We start from the raw sequence: 22,051 nt of genomic DNA on the forward strand, positions 1-22,051 counted from the left end.
ACAGCGTGTGTGTCGAGAGCAGATTATGTGTGCCACAGTGCTCTCCATCAAGGATCACCAGTCAACAACCACACACACACACACACACACACACACACACACACACACACACACACACACACACACACACACACACACACACACACACACACACACACACACACACACACACACACACACACACACTTACTTGTTTTTCTTTCCTTGTGGGGACCTAAAATGTATGCACTGTTGATTACGGGCTTGTAAGTAAGATTTTCACAACAAGGTCTACCTACACCTGTTGTATTCGGCGCACGTGACAAATAAAATGTGATATGATTTGAAGAACGTGTTTCCACTACTCCAGAGTCCAATGCTGGCAAGCTTTACACCACTCCAGCCGATCCTCGGCCATGGAAACCCCTTTCCTGACGCTCCTGACCAACTGTTCTTGTGCTGATGTTGCTTCCAGAGGCAGTTTGGAACTCGGTCATCAGTGTTGCAACTGAGGACAGACTATTTTTAAACATTACGCGCTTCAGCATTTGGTGGTCCCGTTCTGTGACAGGGGCAGTTCCAGCAGGGCAGAAATGTAATAACTGGCAATGTTTGTCTATGGAGATTGCATGGCTGTGTGCTCGATGTATTTTTTTTTACACCTGGCTGAACTAGCAGAATCCACTCATTTAAAGTGTCCACATAGTTTTGTATATGTAGTGTAGCTTGGGCAGGATAGACGTAACATGTGGTATTCAAAGTCGGGGTCGCAAACCTTTGTGGGGAACTGCAGTGGGGTCCCCGGGGTGGAAATTAAAAGTCCCGATGATTTTATTGTTTTCATTTCATTTTAATAAGAGCGAAAATGCAATCAATTTAAGGTTATTTGTTGATTTAAAAATATACATTTACCGATTTGAAGGTTTTATCATTAGATTTTGGGTGGGGTCCCCAGAAATTCTGGTAGAAAAAGGTTCCCCGCTGAAAAAGTTTGAATACCACTGTCTTAGACTCTGACGTACTGTATGACATTAACTAGATTTGTCTACTACTGGGTTCTAAGGCATATCTGATGCAGAGAGCAGAACTGTACAGTGTCTAAAGATGGGACAGTCAGCCATAGTTGTGGAGAGAATGGTTGGTTGGTTTTATGAGCACTTGTTCTTGCGACACCTCTATCTCTCTCTCTCTGCTCACAAACTGCATCCACCATTAACCCCTACACGTCTCCACTTTCTGATTAGTTTACGATTAATGCCTCTGTGATTGTGCCACCCAATCACATGCTAAATATAGCCGGCAAACACCAAGCTCCTCCAAGCTCCCGGCCCGGCTTCCTCCTTTATTTACAGCTCAAAAGCGTTGCCTTGTGGGTTGCCTAGGCAACGTGGTGGTGGTCAACGCAACACCAGCATGCCAGATTGTGTGTCTGTGTGGATGAGTGTTTGACAGAAGTAGAGGGAGAGAGAGAACGCGAGAAAGCAGACTGGTCTGCATGTGTTCGCCGCCGCTCAATGCCTCCCCCTCCCCACATCTCTCTCTTTCCCTCCCTCTCTCTCTGGCACTGAAAATAGCCCCAGCATAGTGGTGGTTGGCTGCTGCTTTGTGACCGTTGAATGGGAGGCTTTTGGCCGTAAGGAATAATGGCTGGGGCATAAAGTGAGGTCACATGTTTCATTCCCGGGGCCAGGAAACCATATTTCATCACAGACCTCATTGGAATGTATATCTGTTTATGGGGTGGCAGGTAGCCTGTCGGGTCGGAGCATTGGGCCACTAACCGAAAGATTGCTGGATCGAATACCCAAGTTGACAAGGTAAAAATCTGTCGTATTGCCCCTGAGCAAGACAGTTAACCCGCTGTTCCTGGGCACTGATGACGTGGATGTGGATTAAGGCATCCCTCCGCACCTCTCTGATTCAGAGGGATTGGGTTAAATGCGGAAGACTCATTTCCCTGTTTCATCTGATCTCCTAACCCTATAGCGTTTGAAGATAAACAATAACTAGCGTGCTGTTTACATTTGAAGGATTCACAGGGAAGGCGTGGAACAGCCGGCTATAGCCCGGTTTGATGGCTTGTGTAAACCACAGAAGCAGTGACATATATATATATATACAGTGGGGCAAAAAAGTATTTAGTCAGCCACCAATTGTGCAAGTTGTCCCACTTAAAAACATGAGAGAGGCCTGTAATCTTCATCATAGGTACACTTCAACTATGACAGACAAAATGAGAAAAAAAATCCAGGAAATCACATTGTAGTATTTTTTATGAATTTATTTGCAAATTATGGTGGAAAATAAGTATTTGGTCACCTACAAACAAGCAAGATTTCTGGCTCTCACAGACCTGTAACTTCTTCTTTAAGAGGCTCCTCTGACCTCCACTCGTTACCTGTATTAATGGCACCTGTTTGAACATGTTATCAGTATAAAAGACACCTGTCCACAACCTCAAACGATCACACTCCAAACTCCACTATGGCCAAGACCAAAGAGCTGTCAAAGGACACCAGAAACAAAATTGTAGACCTGCACCAGGCTGGGAAGACTGAATCTGCAATAGGTAAGCAGCTTGGTTTGAAGAAATCAACTGGGAGCAATTCATAGGAAATGGAAGACATACAAGACCACTGATAATCTCCCTCGATCTGGGGCTCCACGCAAGATCTCACCCCGTGGGGTCAAAATGATCACAAGAAAGGTGGGCAAACATCCCAGAACCACACAGGGGTCCTAGTGAAGGACCTGCAGAGAGCTGGGACCAAAGTAACAAAGCCTACCATCAGTAACACACTACACCGCCAGGGACTCAAATCCTGCAGTGCCAGACGTGTCCCCCTGCTTAAGCCAGTACATGTCCAGGCCCGTCTGAAGTTTGATAGAGAGCATTTGGATGATCCAGAAGAAGATTGGGAGAATGTCATATGGTCAGATGGAACCAAAATATAACTTTTTGGTAAAAACTCAACTCGTCGTGTTTGGAGGACAAAGAATGCTGAGTTGCATCCAAAGAACACCATACCTACTGTGAAGTATGGGGGTGGAAACATCATGCTTTGGGGCTGTTTTTCTGCAAAGGGACCAGGATGACTGATCCGTGTAAAGGAAAGAATGAATGGGGCCATGTATCGTGAGATTTTGAGTGAAAACCTCCTTCCATCAGCAAGGGCATTGAAGATGAAACGTGGCTGGGTCTTTCAGCATGACAATGATCCCAAACACACCGCCCGGGCAACGAAGGAGTGGCTTCGTAAGAAGCATTTCAAGGTCCTGGAGTGGCCTAGCCAGTCTCTAGATCTCAACCCCATAGAAAATCTTTGGAGGGAGTTGAAAGTCCGTGTTGCCCAGCAACAGCCCCAAAACATCACTGCTCTAAAGGAGATCTGCATGGAGGAATGGGCCAAAATACCAGCAACAGTGTGTGAAAACCTTGTGAAGACTTATAGAAAACGTTTGACCTCTGTCATTGCCAACAAAGGCTATATAACAAAGTATTGAGATAAACTTTTGTCATTGACCAAATACTTATTTTCCACCATAATTTGCAAATAAATTCATAAAAAATCCTACAATGTGATTTTCTGGATTTTTTTCTCTCATTTTGACTGTCATAGTTGAAGTGTACCGATGATGAAAATTACAGGCCTCTCCTATCTTTTTAAGTAGGAGAACTTGCACAATTGGTGGCTGACTAAATACTTTTTTTGCCCCACTGTATACTGTATATATATACAGATTCCTCCTGTTTTTTCAATCTAATGTGTGCTATGCATTCCTTAATGACAAGGAGATCAATTGATGATCAGGCAAGGTTTCAAACATCCATGTTGAAAAAATGATTACGTACAAACCTTCTGGAATTGGAGGATGTATCCTCTAGTAATTTGGCAGACGCTCTTTACCAAAGAAATTTACGCTAGTGAGTGCATACATTTTTAGACTTTTCACCATGCTCTACCAACTCATTACCGGTACCGAGTCAATGTGCGGGGGTACAGGGCCATCGAGGTAATTTGTAGGTAGGGGTGAAGTGACTATGCATAGATAATAAACAGCGAGTAGCAGCAGTGTAAAAACAGCAACTATTACTCCACATATTGACAGACACTGGGTTTGTGTTTCAGCACAGTAACATACAGAAAGGCTCACCTTCGGTAGTTTGGTAATTGGTTGTGAGCAATTGGAAATAAATAAGAGTTGGGGATGGGGGCAAGAGAGACACTGAGATGGAGACATTGAGAGTGAGAGCAAGATGATATGTAAATGAGATATCTTTTTAAAAGCCCTGCTGTTTTATTCAACCATGTGGACAGGATATCGTATGCCCGCTGCGCATAATCACCTACTCTCTCATTTCACACTAGGCTTTCCACAGTCTCACAAGCTATTTTGAAGTCGGTTAACTGAATACATGAGATGTGTCAGTGTATGCACACGTGTGAACCTTGTGTATTCCTGATTATGGGGAGTATTATGTTTTATTAAGCCAAAATGAGGGAGAAGGAGGAAGATACACACGTTTTCTTTTTAAACTGTACAAATACTTTAACCTACAATCAATCAATATGCACCTGTACATAGCCAATCTATAAATAGCCCATCCAACTTCCTCATCACCATATTGTTATTTATTTTTGCTCCTTTGCACCCCAGTACCGCTACTGGCACACTCATCTTCTGCACATCATCCCAGTGTTTAATTCATCATACTGTAATAATTTCGCCACTATGGCCTGTTTATTGCCTCACCCCACTTAACCTACCTCATTTGCACACACTGTATATAGACTTTCTCTATTGTATTATTGACTGTATGTTTGTTTATTCCATGTGTAACTTTGTGTTGTTGTTTTTGTCGCACTGCTATGCTTTATCTTGGCCAGGTCGCAGTTGTAAATGAGAACTTGTTTTCAACTGGCCTACCTGGTTAAATAAAGGTGAAATAAAAAGTTAAATTTAAAAATATTGATATAACAGACCATGAGGATGTCGACACACTAAACTATTTGAAAATGATATCAGTCACTACAACTCTGTTGCAAGAGGAAACCTTTAGGGACAAAGGAGGCTTTATATATCAGTGTTGTTCATTGATTGATTGAATGTATTTGAAGAAGTTGGCTGCTCCAGCCAGAGACAACACTACATACGTAACAAAATGATAGAGAATCATACACAATAAAGCCCGAAGGTTTATTTCCATTGAGGTCCTCTGTTCGATTTCTCATCCCTGCCATTGAGTCGCACAACGCCTTCTAGGAAGAAATCTAGTTCAGTGTAGATGATCTTAACAAGGTGAAACAACCTCACAAGTGGAGCTTTGCTGCGCCAAGGTGGACATCGCCTCAGACACTATATAAACACAGGAGAACATCCTGAATTGATTGCCAATAATTATGGCCAAGAAATGTTTACCGCAGACTAGGATATAGTTGCAAACTCAGAAAATCACAGAAAACCATTTAGAGAGCTCATATAGCAATCAATAGACCCATTCCATCTCTCTCTCTCCTGTTCTCCCTCTCTCCTGTTCTCTCTCTCTCTCCCCTGATCGCTCTCTCTCCCGTTCTCTCTCTCTACTCTGTTCTCCCTCTCCTCCCTGTTCTTTCTCTCGCACCTGTTCTCCCTCTCTCCTGTTCTCCCTCTCTCCTGTTCTCTCTCTCTCTCCCGTTCTCCCTCTCTCCGGTTCTCTCCCTCTCTCCTGTTCTCTCTCTCTTCTTTTCTCTCCCGTTCTACCTCTCTCTTGTTCTCTCCCGTTCTCCCTCTCTCATGTTCTCTCCTGTTCTCCCTCTCTCCTGTTCTCCCTCTCTCCTGTTCTCCCTCTCTCCTGTTCTCTCCTGTTCTCCCTCTCTCCTGTTCTCTCCTGTTCTCTCTCTCTCCTGTTCTCCCTCTCTCCTGTTCTCCCTCTCTCCTGTTCTCCCTCTCTCCTGTTCTCCCTCTCTCCTGTTCTCTCCTGTTCTCCCTCTCTCCTGTTCTCCCCTGTTCTCCCCTGTTCTCTCCTGTTCTCTTCTGTTCTCCCTCTCTCCTGTTCTCTCCTGTTCTCTCCTGTTCTCTCCTGTTCTCTCCTGTTCTCCCTCTCTCCTGTTCTCTCCTGTTCTCTCCTGTTCTCCCTCTCTCCTGTTCTATCCTGTTCTCCCTCTCTCCTGTTCTCTCCTGTTCTCTCCTGTTCTCCCTCTCTCCTATTCTCTCCTGTTCTCCCTCTCTCCCTCTCTCCTGTTCTCCCTCTCTCCTGTTCTCCCTCTCTCCTGTTGTCTCCTGTTCTCTCCTGTTCTCCCTCTCTCCTGTTCTCTCCTGTCCTCCCTCTCTCCTGTTCTCCCTCTCTCCTGTTCTCTCCTGTTCTCTCCTGTTCTCCCTCTCTCCTGTTCTCTCCTGTTCTCCCTCTCTCCTGTTCTCCCTCTCTCCTGTTCTCCCTCTCTCCTGTTCTCCCTCTCTCCTGTTCTCTCCTGTTCTCCCTCTCTCCTGTTCTCTCCTGTTCTCCCTCTCTCCTGTTCTCCCTCTCTCCTGTTCTCCCTCTCTCTTGTTCTCCCTCTCTCCTGTTCTCCCTCTCTCCTGTTCTCCCTCTCTCCTGTTCTCCCTCTCTCCTGTTCTCCCTCTCTCCTGTTCTCCCTCTCTCCTGTTTTCCCTCTCTCCTGTTCTCTCCTGTTCTCCCTCTTTCCTGTTCTCTCCTGTTCTCCCTCTCTCCTGTTCTCCCTCTCTCCTGTTCTCCCTCTCTCCTGTTCTCTCCTGTTCTCCCTCTCTCCTGTTCTCCCTCTCTCCTGTCCTCTCCTGTTCTCCCTCTCTCCTGTTCTCTCCTGTTCTCCCTCTTTCCTGTTCTCTCCTGTTCTCCCTCTCTCCTGTTCTCCCTCTCTCCTGTTCTCTCCTGTTCTCCCTCTCTCCTGTTCTCCCTCTCTCCTGTTCTCTCCTGTTCTCCCTCTCACCTGTTCTCCCTCTCTCCTGTTCTCCCTCTCTCCTGTTCTCCCTCTCGCCTGTTCTCCCTCTCGCCTGTTCTCCCTCTCTCCTGTTCTCTCCTGTTCTCCCTCTCTCCTGTTCTCCCTCTCTCCTGTTCTCTTCTGTTCTCCCTCTCTCCCCTGTTCTCTCTCTCCCCTGTTCCATCTCTCTTGTCCCTGTTCTCTCTATCTCTTGTTCTCCCTCTCTCCGGTTCTCTCCCTTTCTCCTGTTCTCTCTTCTTTTCTCTCCCGTTCTCCCTCTCTCTTGTTCTCCCTCTCTCTTGTTCTCCCTCTCTCCTGTTCTCCCTCTCTCCTGTTCTCTCCTGTTCTCCCTCTCTCCTGTTCTCTCCTGTTCTCCCTCTCTCCTGTTCTCTCCTGTTCTCCCTCTCTCCTGTTCTCTCCTGTTCTCCCTCTCTCCTGTTCTCTCCTGTTCTCCCTCTCTCCTGTTCTCCCTCTCTCCTGCTCTCTCCTGGTCTCCCTCTCTCCTGGTCTCCCTCTCTCCTGTCCTCTCCTGTTCTCCCTCTCTCTTGTTCTCCCTCTCTCCTGTTCTCCCTCTCTCCTGTTCTCTCCTGTTCTCCCTCTCTCCTGTTCTCTCCTGTTCTCCCTCTCTCCTGTTCTCCCTCTCTCCTGTTCTCTCCTGTTCTCCCTCTCTCCTGTTCTCCCTCTCTCCTGTTCTCTCCTGTTCTCCCTCTCTCCTGGTCTCCCTCTCTCCTGTTCTCTTCTGTTCTCCCTTTCTCCCCTGTTCTCTCTCTCCCCTGTTCCATCTCTCTTGCCCCTGTTCTCCCTATCTCTTGTTCTCCCTCTCTCCGGTTCTCTCCCTCTCTCCTGTTCTCTCCTGTTCTCCCTCTCTCCTGTTCTCCCTCTCTCCTGTTCTCTCCTGTTCTCCCTCTCTCCTGGTCTCCCTCTCTCCTGTCCTCTCCTGTTCTCCCTCTCTCCTGTTCTCCCTCTCTCCTGTTCTCCCTCTCTCCTGTTCTCTCCTGTTCTCCCTCTCTCCTGTTCTCTCCTGTTCTCCCTCTCTCCTGTTCTCCCTCTCTCCTGTTCTCTCTCTCCCCTGTTCCATCTCTCTTGCCCCTGTTCTCCCTATCTCTTGTTCTCCCTCTCTCCGGTTCTCTCCCTCTCTCCTGTTCTCTCTTCTTTTCTCTCCCGTTCTCCCTCTCTCTTGTTCTCCCTCTCTCCTGTTCTCTCCCGTTCTCCCTCTCTCCTGTTCTCTCCTGTTCTCCCTCTCTCCTGTTCTCCCTCTCTCCTGTTCTCACCTGTTCTCCCTCTCTCCTGTTCTCCCTCTCTCCTGTTCTCTCCTGTTTTCCCTCTCTCCTGTTCTCTCCTGTTCTCCCTCTCTCCTGTTCTCCATTTTCTCCCTCTCTCCTGTTCTCTCCTGTTCTCCCTCTCTCCTGTTCTCCCTCTCTCCTGTTCTCTCCTGTTCTCTCCTGCTCTCTCCCTCTCTCCCTCTCTCCCTCTCTCCTGTTCTCCCTCTCTCCTGTTCTCTCCTGTTCTCCCTCTCTCCTGTTCTCCCTCTCTCCCTCTCTCCTGTTCTCCCTCCCTCCTGTTCTCTCCTGTTCTCCCTCTCTCCTGTTCTCCCTCTCTCCTGTTCTCCTGTTCTCCTGTTCTCCCTCTCTCCTGTTCTCTCCTGTTCTCCTGTTCTCTCCTGTTCTCCCTCTCTCCTGTTCTCCTGTTCTCTCCTGTTCTCCCTCTCTCCTGTTCTCCCTCTCTCCTGTTCTCTCCTGTTCTCCCTCTCTCCTGTTCTCTCCTGTTCTCCCTCTCTCCCTCTCTCCTGTTTTCCCTCTCTCCTGTTCTCTCCTGTTTTCCCTCTCTCCTGTTCTCTCCTGTTCTCCCTCTCTCCTGTTCTCCCTCTCTCCTGTTCTCTCCTGTTCTCCCTCTCTCCTGTTCTCTCCTGTTCTCCCTCTCCCTGTTCTCTCCTGTTCTCCCTCTCTCCTGTTCTCCCTCTCTCCTGTTCTCCCTCACTCCTGTTCTCTCCTGTTCTCCCTCTCTCCTGTTCTCTCCTCTTCTCCCTCTCTCCTATTCTCCCTCTCTCCTGTTCTCTCCTCTTCTCCCTCTCTCCTATTCTCCCTCTCTCCTGTTCTCCCTCTCTCCTGTTCTCCCTCTCTCCTGTTCTCCCTCCCTCCTGTTCTCCCTCTCTCCTGTTCTCCCTCTCTCCTGTTCTCCCTCTCTCCTGTTCTCCCTCTCCTGTTCTCCCTCTCCTGTTGTCTCTCTCACCACTGTTCTCCCTCTCTCCCCTGTTCTCGCTCTCTCCCCTGTTCTCTCTCTCTCTCTCTCTTGTTCTCCCTCTCTCCCGCAGTTCTACAGAGCTAAGAGCGTTGCCATAGTGATGTGAGATGGCTGCATTCTGCTGTAGCAGGATGCCCCCCCCCCTCTCTCATGTACTCATATATTGTATAAAAAATATATTGCAATGCTACATATTCACCTACAGTAAAAATGGTGCAGGTATGCATAACAAAAGTGGGGCGGCAGGGTAGCCTAGTGGTTAGAGCGTTGCAAGTTCGAATCCCCGAGCTGACAAGGTACAAATCTGTCGTTCTGCCCCTGAACAGGCAGTTAACCCACTGTTCCTAGGCCGTTATTGAAAATAAGAGTTTGTTCTTAACTGACTTGCCTAGTAAAATAAAAAGAAAGAAATAAATAAGTGTAGGAGCCTCATATACAGTGGGGCAAAAAGTATTTAGTCAGCCACCAATTGTGCAAGTTCTCCCACTTAAAAACACGAGAGAGGCCTGTAATTTTCATTATAGGTACACTTCAACTATGACAGACAAAATGAGCAAAAAAACATCCAGAAAATCACATTGTATGAATTTTTATGAATTTATTTGCAAATTATGGTGGAAAATGAGTATTTGGTCACCTACAAACAAGCAAGATTTCTGGCTCTCACAGACCTGTAACTTCTTCTTTAAGAGGCTCCTCTGTCCTCCACACGTTACCTGTATTAATGGCACCTGTTTGAACTTGTTATCAGTATAAAAGACACCTGTCCACAACCTCAAACAGTCACACTCCAAACTCCACTATGGCCAAGACCAAAGAGCTGTCAAAGGACACCAGAAACAAAATTGTAGACCTGCACCAGGCTGGGAAGACTGAATCTGCAATAGGTAAGCAGCTTGGTTTGAAGAAATCAACTGTGGGAGCAATTAGGAAATGGAAGACATACAAGACCACTGATAATCTCGCTCGATCTGGGGCTCCACGCAAGATCTCACCCTGTGGGGTCGAAATGATCACAAGAACGGTGAGCAAAAATCCCAGAACCACACGGGGGGACCTAGTGAATGACCTGCAGAGAGCTGGGACCAAAGTAACAAAGCCTACCATCAGTAACACACTACGCCGCCAGGGACTCAAATCCTGCAGTGCCAGACATGTCCCCCTGCTTAAGCCAGTACATGTCCAGGCCCGTCTGAAGTTTGGATGATCCAGAAGAAGATTGGGAGAATGTCATATGGTCAGATGAAACCAAAATATAACTTTTTGGTAAAAACTCAACTCGTTGTGTTTGGAGGACAAAGAATGCTGAGTTGCATCCAAAGAACACCATACCTACTGTGAAGCATGGGGGTGGAAACATCATGCTTTGGGGCTGTTTTTCTGCAAAGGGACCAGGGAACTGATCCGTGTAAAGGAAAGAATGAATGGGGCCATGTATCGTGAGATTTTGAGTGAAAACCTCCTTCCATCAGCAAGGGCATTGAAGATGAAACGTGGCTGGGTCTTTCAGCATGACAATGATCCCAAACACACCGCCTGGGCAACGAAGGAGTGGCTTCTTAAGAAGCATTTCAAGGTCCTGGAGTGGCCTAGCCAGTCTCCAGATCTCAACCCCATAGAAAATCTTTGGAGGGAGTTGAAAGTCCGTGTTGCCCAGCAACAGCCCCAAAACATCACTGCTCTAGAGGAGATATATAAAGGCTAAATAACAAAGTATTGAGATAAACTTTTGTTATTGACCAAATACTTATTTTCCACCATAATATGCTAATATATTCATTAAAAATCCTACAGTGTGATTTTCTGGATTTTTTGTCTCATTTTCTCTGTCATAATTGAAGTGTACCTATGATGAAAATTACAGGCCTCTCTCATCTTTTTAAGTGGGAGAACTTGCACAATTGGTGGCTGACTAAATACTTTTTTGCCCCACTGTAAATGTAGCTCATTTGTTGGCTTCATGTGCCTCATAAAATAAAACAAACACTTTCCCTGAACTCCAAGGTCCAAATGGCACCCTATTCCCTATGTAGTGCACTTCTTTTGACCAGAGCCCCTTTGAGCCCTGGTCAAAAGTAGGGCACTATATAGGGGACAGGGTGCCATTATGGAAGGCACCCCCATACTGCTGTGCTACTAGTAAGAGGTGTGCAGTACAGAGCATAATTACATCTGTGCTTTCACTTTTGCATGCCAGCCACATCCCAGCCCAAAATAGCCCAGAAAATGTTATGCGCTTTTTAACTTTCTCTCTCTCTCCCTCCCTCCCTACACTCTCTCCCCATGCAGTGTGACAACGCCAAGGGACTGAGGGCCTTTTTCGATGCCATATGCTATGGACCCAAACACCTGATGATCTTTGGAGGGGTGTGTCCGTCCGTGACGTCCATCATTGCTGAGTCACTGGAGGGGTGGAACCTGGTGCAGGTAGGAACGACAGTCTGGTTATTATGAGGAGGAGGGTTTGTCTGTTCCGGATGGATTTGACCTCTTTTTGAGAGTCTTTTTTGCTTTTCTGGAAGCAAATATGGGACAAATGTGAGTTCTGAGATTTTATGATAGGCTTGTGTGTGTGTTTGTTTGTGTGTGCGTGCACACCTGTGTATGTCTACATGTACGTGTGTGTGTGTGTGTGTGTGTGTGTGTGTGTGTGTGTGTGTGTGTGTGTGTGTGTGTGTGTGTGTGTGTGTGTGCTTGAGGTGTTAATCCCAGTGACAGGATTCATTTGTACGTTTGTGAGTGGCTGAGCCTATAGTCTTATGGTGCTGTAGATGGGGCCTGGGCTGGGGGTCTCTGAGAGGTCCTAACTCATGGTTTAATCCTTCATTAACCTCACCAGAGTAAATAGCTAATTGGTATGGCTTTAATCCGGTCGAATCCTTATCCATTTCAGAAACCAAAAGACGGGAGGAAAACTGAGGAAATATTAAAGCTTAGTCTCAAATGGCACCCTATACCCTTTATAGTGCTCTACCCTATGGGCCCAGGTCAAAATTAGTGCACTACATAGGGAATAGGGTTCCATTTGGGACGCAAACTACATTATAGGCCTATAACAGCTTTATTAAACGGAGAGATTAATATCAATGGCTTACCTTTTATCTCTTTATTTGCCAATATCACTAGGCTATATTATAGAGATTGAATGTACTGTACTGAAGGAAATCCCGTTTGGATTTACGAGAGGGAAACATGCTTAGATATATGGTATCGTTAGATTTCATGAAAGACTCATATGACCTACGTAGATATGCATAGAAAATATGATCTGAAGGCTATCTGGCCAAAGATGAAATGAGAGAAGCCCTTTTTTTTCTTTATCTTAATTTATACCATGGAATTGTTAAATATTCCTTTCTGATTGGCTTGAAAGGCATTCTAGTGTGTGCATTTTTCCCCTATAATGCACAGTAGAATTCAATGGCTAAGCATGAGACGAGGCAACATTACATGCCATACGTAAACTGTTCGCCTCTTGAGTCATTACGTACACACTCTCTCTCTCTCTCTCTCTCTCTCTCTCTCTCTCTCTCTCTCTCTCTCTCTCTCTCTCTCTCTCTCTCTCTCTCTCTCTCTCTCTCTCTCTCTCTCTCTCTCTCTCTCTCTCTCTCTCTCTCTCTCTCTCTCTCTCTCTCTCTCTCTCTCTCTCTCTCTCTCTCTCTCTATATATATATATATATATATATATATATATATTCCCCCTCTTCTCTAAAACAGCTGCCTCATGTGCACAGGATTTGCCTGTCCCAAACATCACCCTCTTCCCTATATAGTGCACTACTTTTGACCAGGCCCCATAGGTTAAGTACTGCACTTTATAGGGAATAGGGTGCCATTTGGGACAGTCCCTCTGTCCCTGGAGTATTATAGCATTGGACCAGTGGGCCCACTCCAGCACTCTTACCTCACAGCTTGACTTCACACCAGTTTGAGCTGAAAACCCCATTCAATAGCCTCCAGGTTACATGATGGAAAGTGATTGAGGAGGAATAAGCGAGAAGTGAATGGGGTGCAAAATCACTGAGTTTGCATCTTTTAAAAAGGAGCGCTTAAAGTGACAGACTCAGTCCCATTTGACGGTATGAGAAGAATCCAGGACTACTTCCCATATAACACCCTATTCCCTACATAGTGCACTACTTTTGAGCAGGACCCTCTGGTCAAAGTAGTGCACTATGTGGAAAATACGGTGCCATTTGGAACACAGTCCATGAAAATCCAGTCTCCTGTGTAGTGTTGCCACAAGCAAGGCTCTATTTTCTCTGGTGTTGGAGACAGAGGCATTTTCTTTAATTACCGGTCGAGACTGAATTAACTATTAACGACACCGCAGGAAAACAGATTCCCCAAATCTCGTCCATAATGCATGTCCAAAAAAGTGTCCGTTTAAAAGCTGTAATTGTTAGGACACACTACGGTGGTGCACTTTGAACATGATCCAATTACATGGAATTCTGTTGAGTTATTGCAGAGTGAGACGGTCATGTTGACCGTTGAGGCCATCTGGAAATTAAACACTGAATGGAGCAGGCTGAAGTTGCTCCTAGACACTGAGCTGGGGTCAGTTTCGCAATTTACGGTTGAGGTTAGGATTGGAGGAGAGGATCAGGGGTTCAGGGGAGGGAAAGCTGGTCAGGGAGGGGAAGCTAGATCTATACCTAGGGGAACTTCAACCTGGAACCGTGTGGTTTCATACAGTAATTATAAATCATCTATGTTCTATGCTGGTCCCTTTGCAGATCTAAATTGTGCTAGGTTAGCTGCCTCTCTCTCCATCTCCCTCTCTGGGCCCATTGACTTTCATCTGTCTCCCAGTGGAGGGAAGCAGACAGGAACAGGGCCGGCGCTGTAGGCTGCTGGAGGCAGCCTGGCTCCAAGCTGCAGACGTAGGCTAGTGCGTTGGGCCCTGACGTCAGCAGCCAGCGGGAGGTGCATTACTTTCCATCTCTGATCTATATGATTCAGCCTTAAGCACTCTGTGAGGAGAACAGGTTTGGGATGTTTTATGGTGTATTATATAGGAATGGAAACATATTGGTCGTTGTTATATCATCGATAAAGGGAAATGAAGAAGATACAGGGGGCTTATTCTACTTTTGAAGTCAGGCGTTTTGTGGGAAGATATGCAGATTTCTTGGTGATTTCTATTGTACTGCCTTACAGAAGCACATAATTTTCCTATACTAAGGAGAGACAGCTAAACAGTATTTAGACAGGGTCTTTAAGCGACTACGCTGGATAAAGAAAAGGAATTCCTGGGAAATGTTTTTATTAAACGAAATATGTATTTACATATTTGTACAAATTTATTTTTAATCAGGAAAGTGTTTCATAATGAACTACAGTATAAGCTTTGAGGTGTTCAAATTAGATCACCCCCCCCAACACACACATGAATACAGATACAGGCACACGCGTATGGTTGCGTGCACTTATACACAACCCCCCCCCCCCCACACACGCACACTCACAAGTGTTGCAGCACCGTGATCAGTTTGCAGGCACCATCTGCCATTGGATTTATATAACTACTGATCCGCAAGCAGCTCTCTCGCTCACATCCTGATTGTGACTCACGTCCCATGGTGTTGTTCGAGATACAGGCTCATCATTCCCCTCCTCTCTTCTCTTCTAAGCTCCAAGTACTCTTTATAGTGGCTTTGTGTAACTTACAGTTGGCTATGTGGTGAGAATGACTGAAAGCAAATTGAATGGAAGATAAGAATGCTATGAGGACGAATAGACAGATGGTAAACTAGGGATGGAGAAGGATGGAGGGATGGAGAGGACAGCAGGCTTTGAGAATTGGCTGAGAGAGAGAGAGAGAGAGAGAGAGAGAGAGAGAGAGAGAGAGAGAGAGAGAGAGAGAGAGAGAGAGAGAGAGAGAGAGAGAGAGAGAGAGAGAGAGAGAGAGAGAGAGAGAGAGAGAGAGGACAGCAGGCTTTGAGAATTGGCTGAGAGAGAGAGGGAGAGGGAGAGGACAGCAGGCTTTGAGCATATATATATATATATATATATATATATATATATATATAGAACGAAACGAAAACGTTTGAAACGTTTGACCTCTGTCATTGCCAACAAAGGGTATATAACAAAGTATTGAGATAAACATTTGTTATTGACCAAATACTTATTTTCCACCATAATTTGCAAATAAATTAATTAAAAATCCTACAATGTGATTTTCTGGATTTTTTTCTTATTTTGTCTGTCATAGTTGAAGTGTACCTATGATGAAAATTACAGGCCTCTCTCATCTTTTTAAGTGGGAGAACTTGCACAATTGGTGGCTGACTAAATCCTTTTCTGCCCCACTGTGTGTGTATATATATATATATATATATATATATATATATATATATATATAGAGAGAGAGAGAGAGAGGACGGCAGGCTTTGAGCATAGAGAGAGAGAGAGGACGGCAGGCTTTGAGCATAGAGAGAGAGAGAGGACGGCAGGCTTTGAGCATAGAGAGAGAGAGAGGACGGCAGGCTTTGAGCATAGAGAGAGAGAGAGGACGGCAGGCTTTGAGCATAGAGAGAGAGAGAGGACGGCAGGCTTTAAGCATTGGCTGAGCGAGAGGACGGCAGGCTTTGAGCATTGGCTGAGCGAGAGGGGGGAGAGAGAAGGTGAGGGAGAGAAAGTGCTAGAGAGACACACACACAAAGAGAGAAAGAGAGAGAGAGTGAGAGAAGGAAAGAGAGTGAGCGATAAGGAGAGCTGTGTGTTGACCCCTGCTCTCATCAAAAGTATAGCTGATCTCCGTTTATTGTCATCTTTTTCACTTTGCAGAACAATTCTTGGCCACCGTCTTGATAGAGGATTAAACTGGCAAAGCTCCTCTCAACACTTCATTTAGAGAAAAATGATTGGCTCGCCCTTAAATCTCGGTGGCCGGCAGCCTGGTCGGAGACTCCAAATACGAGCCTTCCCTTCCGCCTGCTCCATCGATTCATTGTTTCTCCTCCACAGAATGACAGAGTGGTTGATTGTCTTCAAGCATGGTTTCTGTTCTGTTGTAAATGGCTCATTGAGTGCCAAGAAATGTCCTCGTATAATCTGGCGACCTCTCGGGCGCCAATTAGATATATCGTAGAGGAGTTGCTGTTCATTTTCAGCCACGTTGACTGTAATGAAAAATTATGTTCCCTGATCGTTTGCTCCTTCGGAAAAAAGGGGACGGGAGCACATTTGAACTATAAATGATATTTTTACTGTAAAGTGTTGTCTGTTATAAATAGGCTTCTTTTTTGGCCTATTCCATGTTCTCTACTTTTGACAACATTGTGACAATTCACTCAGCCCTGTACTGTAAGATAACACCTCTAGGGTGGCATCCCAAATTGCACCCAATTCCTTATATAGTGCACCACGTTTGACCAGGACTCAAAGGGCTCTGAGCAAATGTATTGCAGTAGGGAGGGAATAGGGTGCCATTTGTATTGGGAACCCAGCCTTGATACAACAGTACTGAAAGATGACAGCCACATATGATGAAGATGGAAAAACAATAACACACAACAGAATCGGTTACAAGGCATTCTGGGTAAGTGGTGAGAGCATCAAGGAAGTCATATGTACACTACCATTCAAAAGTTTGGGGTCACATAGAAATGTCCTTGTTTTTGAAGGAAAAGCACATTTTTTGTCCATTTAAAATAACATCAAAATGATCAGAAACAGTGTAGACATTGTTAATGTTGTAAATGACTATTGTAGCTGGAAACGGCAGCTACAATATTTTCTACATAGGCGTACAGAGACAGACCCATTATCAGCAACCATCACTTCTGTGTTCCAATGGAACGTTGTGTTAGCTCATCCAACTTTATCATTTTAAAAGGCTAATTGATCATAACTGTCTCTGACCAGAATAGAAAGAGTGGGAGGCCCTGGTGTTTTGCGGGTACTATTTAAGCGTTGTATGAGATCTTAAGTTTCTTGGCAATTTCTTGCATGGAATAGCCTTCATTTCTCAAAACAAGAATAGACTGACAAGTTTCAGAAGAAAGTGCTTTGTTTCTGGCCATTTTTAGCCTGTAATCGAAACCACAAATGCTGATGCTCCAGATACTCAACTCGTCTAAAGAAGGTCAGTTTTATTGATTCTTTAATCAGGACAACAGTTTTCAGCTATGCTAACATAATTGAAAAAGGGTTTTCTAATGATCAATTAGCCTTTTAAAATGATAAACTTGGATTAGCTAACACAAGAGCGATTGGAACACAGGAGTGATGGTTGCTGATAATGGGTCTCTGTACGCCTATGTAGATATTCCATAAAAAATGTGCCTTTTCCAGCTACAACAGTCATTTACAACATTAAACAATGTCTACACTGTATTTCTGATCAAATTTATGTTATTTTAATGGACAAAAAAATGTGTTTTTCTTTCAAAAACAAGGACATTTCTAAGTGACCCCAAACTTCTGAATGGTAGTGTACATATGAGAGGCGTTTCTCTCCCAGTGCCAGTATTGATCGTAGCTTCTTCATTAAGACAGGCAATTTAGAGAGGAGAGACAAGCTGCATCTCTACTTCCATCCATCCCTCCATTTTCTACAACATCCAAACCTCCGGCACTGTAGATATTCTTTTGTGTGTGTGTGTGTGTGTGTGTACATGCTGCAATCCTTCTGAGTACTATACTACGCTCTTCAAAAAAACATGAACTGCTGCTGTAGTCAATGGTATTCTGTCTCAGTTTTTGTCAAATATTTCTTGTTCCGCATCCATATTTCATGGTTCCCAAGTTCAGGTTGAAATCACAGGTTGGTGCAGAGGGGAGGATGAGGCAAGTGGCAAAGAGACATGAGCCAAGTGGACATGGTCAATTCCATTCTAATTCAGTCAATTCAAGTAGCAGAGTGGGTTCCAGATAGAGGGCAGTGGGCATCCTCGGCATGGTCAATCAGGCTGTGTGAATCAGAACAGGACATGACCGTGTGGAGAAGAGATGCTGGGTGATTTAACACAGGCAATTAGTGAGTCGTATACTGTCTTAAGGCTCCCGATCACCAGCCAGAGTACGCACATGACGACCCACAGGATGTAGAGAGAGGAAATAAAACATTTGCTGTTACAGTTTCTTGAAGCAGACTTAAAATGTCTGTGAATTTGGCATCATTTACAGTCACAGTGTGTGTCGTGTTGTATCCATCTCACTCTCCCAGCACTCTCCAGAATTTACAGGAAATTCCGTAATGAGCTAATTAGCAACGTTTTGCACAAATACTGCTAAATAGGATGGTCCCATCACTAGTGTCACAGTTCCACCTTCCATATAAACATGTGTATGTGAAATCTCATTTACACTCAGTAGGAATTATGGTGAAATTGAATGTTTTTTCCCAAGGAAAAGAAAAGTCCATGGAATTTTAAGTATTTTTTCTTCTCTTCTGATAACAACGAAAGGAAAAGGCTTCCCTGTTGGGTTAACAGATCCCCATTCTTTTCCTGGTCTGAAAGCCGTATTAAAACGGAATAGAAGATGAATGAACAATGAGAACTGCACACAGAGATCTTGGCTCTAATATCTTGTTTTTGTTATCAAAAAAGAAGAGAAGAAAATCAGGATAACGTACAGTAGTTGGATGTGTTCCAGACACCCCTAATAACGATAAACTAACAAGGAACGCTAAACTTCTATTTTCCCTCCAAAATTCTGTTTTTTCATCTCTCATTTGGGGTTTTTCCTTAGAGAAGCCTTATTGAGCTCATACTCTGTCCTCATTTACTTCCGGGGAAAAAATAAGCTTTGAATCAAGAAAATCCCATGATAAATGGAATTTGTAATTAATTCCTTTCCAACATGAATTTCCTTCAATTAATAAACTCTGATGAATTTAGATCCTGTCGGGGATTATATACTCATTGATGCTCATTGGGTTCTGGCCAAAAGGAGTGGACTTTCCAGGATGTGAAACGTTGAAAGGATCCTATTGAAATTAGCTTGTTGATGATGCAACACGCCCGGAGCAAGGAGGAACATGAAGAAGTCACATCCTACTGTCTCCCTTTGCCATGAGAGAGAGAGATAGAGAGAGAGAGATGGAGGGGGAGGATGGATAAAGTTATAGAGAGGGAGAGAAGGAGGGAGAAGGAGGAGGGAGAGCTTTGTTTTTGCAACACAGGTGGTGTAGTTAAAACACCTTGAATCAGTCTGAGAATTACCACAACACATTAGCAATGGGCTATTTAGATCACAGGCATTATCGTATGTGTGTGTGTGTGCAACACAATCAGGGAGATGTCAGGGATACAATTAATTCCGCACTGCTAATGCAAATTAGGGTCTCCGCTCCTCTCGGCAATGCGAGGCGGGAAACAACCCCTGTTGGATCGTCTCTCCTGTGTAAACAGGTATATTTAGAACTTAGTTTTAGATGTGTATCACCACGAGTTGTGACATTTATCTAGTTCAGTTTAGGCATTTATCTAGTTCAGTTGTGACATTTATCTAGTTCAGTTTGGCATTTATCTAGTTCAGTTTGGCATTTATCTAGTTCAGTTTGGCATTTATCTAGTTCAGTTTGGCATTTATCTAGTTCAGTTTTAACATTTATCTAGTTCAGTTGTGACATTTATCTATTCAGTTGTGACATTTATCTATTCAGTTGTGACATTTATCTAGTTCAGTTTGGCATTTATCTAGTTCAGTTTTAACATTTATCTAGTTCAGTTGTGACATTTATCTAGTTCAGTTTGGCATTTATCTAGTTCAGTTTGGCATTTATCTAGTTCAGTTTTAACATTTATCTAGTTCAATTGTGACATTTATCTAGTTCAGTTTTAACATTGATCTAGTTCAGTTTAGGCATTTATCTAGTTCAGTTGTGACATTTATCTAGTTCAGTTGTGACATTTATCTATTCAGTTGTGACATTTATCTAGTTCAGTTGTGACATTTATCTAGTTCAGTTTGGCATTTATCTAGTTCAGTTTTAACATTTATCTAGTTCAGTTTAGGCATTTATCTAGTTCAGTTTAGGCATTTATCTAGTTCAGTTTAGGCATTTATCTAGTTCAGTTTTGGCATTTATCTAGTTCAGTATTGGCATTTATCTAGTTCAGTATTGGCATTTATCTTGTTCAGTTGTAACATTAATCTCGTTCAGTTTTGGCATTCATCTCGTTCAGTTTTGGCATTTATCTAGTTCAGTTTATGCATTTATCTAGTTCAGTTTGCCATTTTTCTCGTTTAGTTTTAGCATTTTTCTCGTTCAGTTTTAGCATTTTTCTCGTTCAGTTTTGGCATTTATCTCATTCAGTTTTGGCATTCATCTAGTTCAGTTTTGGCATTTATCTAGTTCAGTTTTGGCATTTATCTAGTTCAGTTTTGGCATTTATCTAGTTCAGTTTTGGCATTTATCTAGTTCAGTTTTGGCATTTATCTAGTTCAGTTTATGCATTTATCTAGTTCAGTTTGCCATTTTTCTCGTTTAGTTTTAGCATTTTTCTCGTTCAGTTTTAGCATTTTTCTCGTTCAGTTTTGGCATTTATCTCATTCAGTTTTGGCATTCATCTAGTTCAGTTTTGGCATTTATCTAGTTCAGTTTTGGCATTTATCTAGTTCAGTTTTGGCATTTATCTAGTTCAGTTTTGGCATTTATCTAGTTCAGTTTTGGCATTTATCTAGTTCAGTTTTGGCATTTATCTAGTTCAGTTTTGGCATTTATCTCATTCAGTTTTGGCATTCATCTAGTTCAGTTTTGGCATTTATCTAGTTCAGTTTTGGCATTTATCTAGTTCAGTTTTGGCATTTATCTAGTTCAGTTTTGGCATTTATCTAGTTCAGTTTTGGCATTTATCTAGTTCAGTTTTGGCATTTATCTAGTTCAGTTTTGGCATTTATCTAGTTCAGTTTTGGCATTTATCTAGTTCAGTTTTGGCATTTATCTAGTTCAGTTTTGGCATTTATCTAGTTCATTGGATTGATTGACATATATAATATTGAAACCCTTATATAAGAGACTTTATGTCAAGAATCTCATTGATTGAAGAGATGCAGGAAACATGTATGTGATGTACTGTACAGTATCAGCTATACTTTCATCTTTTCATCTCATTTACATTTACATTTAAGTCATTTAGCAGACGCTCTTATCCAGAGCGACTTACAAATCTCCAAACAACAATCCCTTTTCAATATAACAGGTTCATGGAATCTACATGGCTATCAATGAAATCAGCCCATTGGAAGTCAGAGATGCATATGGTAAAGATTAGGAAGATTTATTGAAATGAAGCTTTAAAAAACAAGGGTGTGTTTTGAGGGCAGTCGGGACATGAAAGAGCAGGTCCATTACGGTCCATTAAAATAAAACGCTTTTGGAGATTGAAGCTCTAGATCGATAAAAGCCAGTTTAACTGTCTGAAGCAGCTCATTAATATCTGAAACATAAACTCCTATTCAGTGAGAGAGGGTGAAAGAGAAGTGGAGAGGGCGGAGATCTAGAGGGGGAGCTTCATTTTATCATGAAGGAGTATCCTCCTTTCTCTCTCTCTCTCTCTCCCCCTCTCTTTCTCTCCCCTCTCTCACAGGTAGGTCTCCTGTGCATAGCAAGGCTGTTTTATCCTGCTGAGCTAAAGGTATAGTAATCTTGCTATATCTACAGTGCATTTGGAAAGTATCCAGACCCTTGACTTTTTCCACATTTTGTTACGTTATGGACTAATTTTAAAATTGATTGAATAAAAAAAAAACATCAATCTACACACAATACCCCATAATGACAAAGAAAAAACTGGTTTCTAGACATTTTTGCTAATTTAATAAAAAATAAAAAAATGAAATACCTTATTTAGATAAGTATTAAGACCCTTTGCTATGAGACTCAGTTGCATCCTGTTTCCATTGATCATCCTTGAGATGTTTCTACAACTTGATTGGAGTTCATCTGTGGTAAATTC

The 22,051-nt window shown here is 43.6% G+C and overlaps 1 protein-coding gene across 1 annotated transcript in view; it reads left to right on the forward strand.

Annotated features, from left to right (window-relative positions):
* LOC118373117 (gamma-aminobutyric acid type B receptor subunit 2-like) overlaps positions 1–22,051 on the forward strand; it is a 412,635-nt gene that overhangs the window by 105,177 nt on the left and 285,407 nt on the right. Inside the window, exon 2 of the mRNA XM_052470007.1 lies at positions 11,424–11,561. Coding sequence (XP_052325967.1) covers positions 11,424–11,561 — 138 coding nt within the window. The remainder of the gene's footprint in view (positions 1–11,423; positions 11,562–22,051) is intronic.

This window comes from Oncorhynchus keta, chromosome 19 (genome assembly GCF_023373465.1).
Source record: "Oncorhynchus keta strain PuntledgeMale-10-30-2019 chromosome 19, Oket_V2, whole genome shotgun sequence".
Classification (NCBI taxonomy): Eukaryota; Metazoa; Chordata; class Actinopteri; order Salmoniformes; family Salmonidae; genus Oncorhynchus; species Oncorhynchus keta.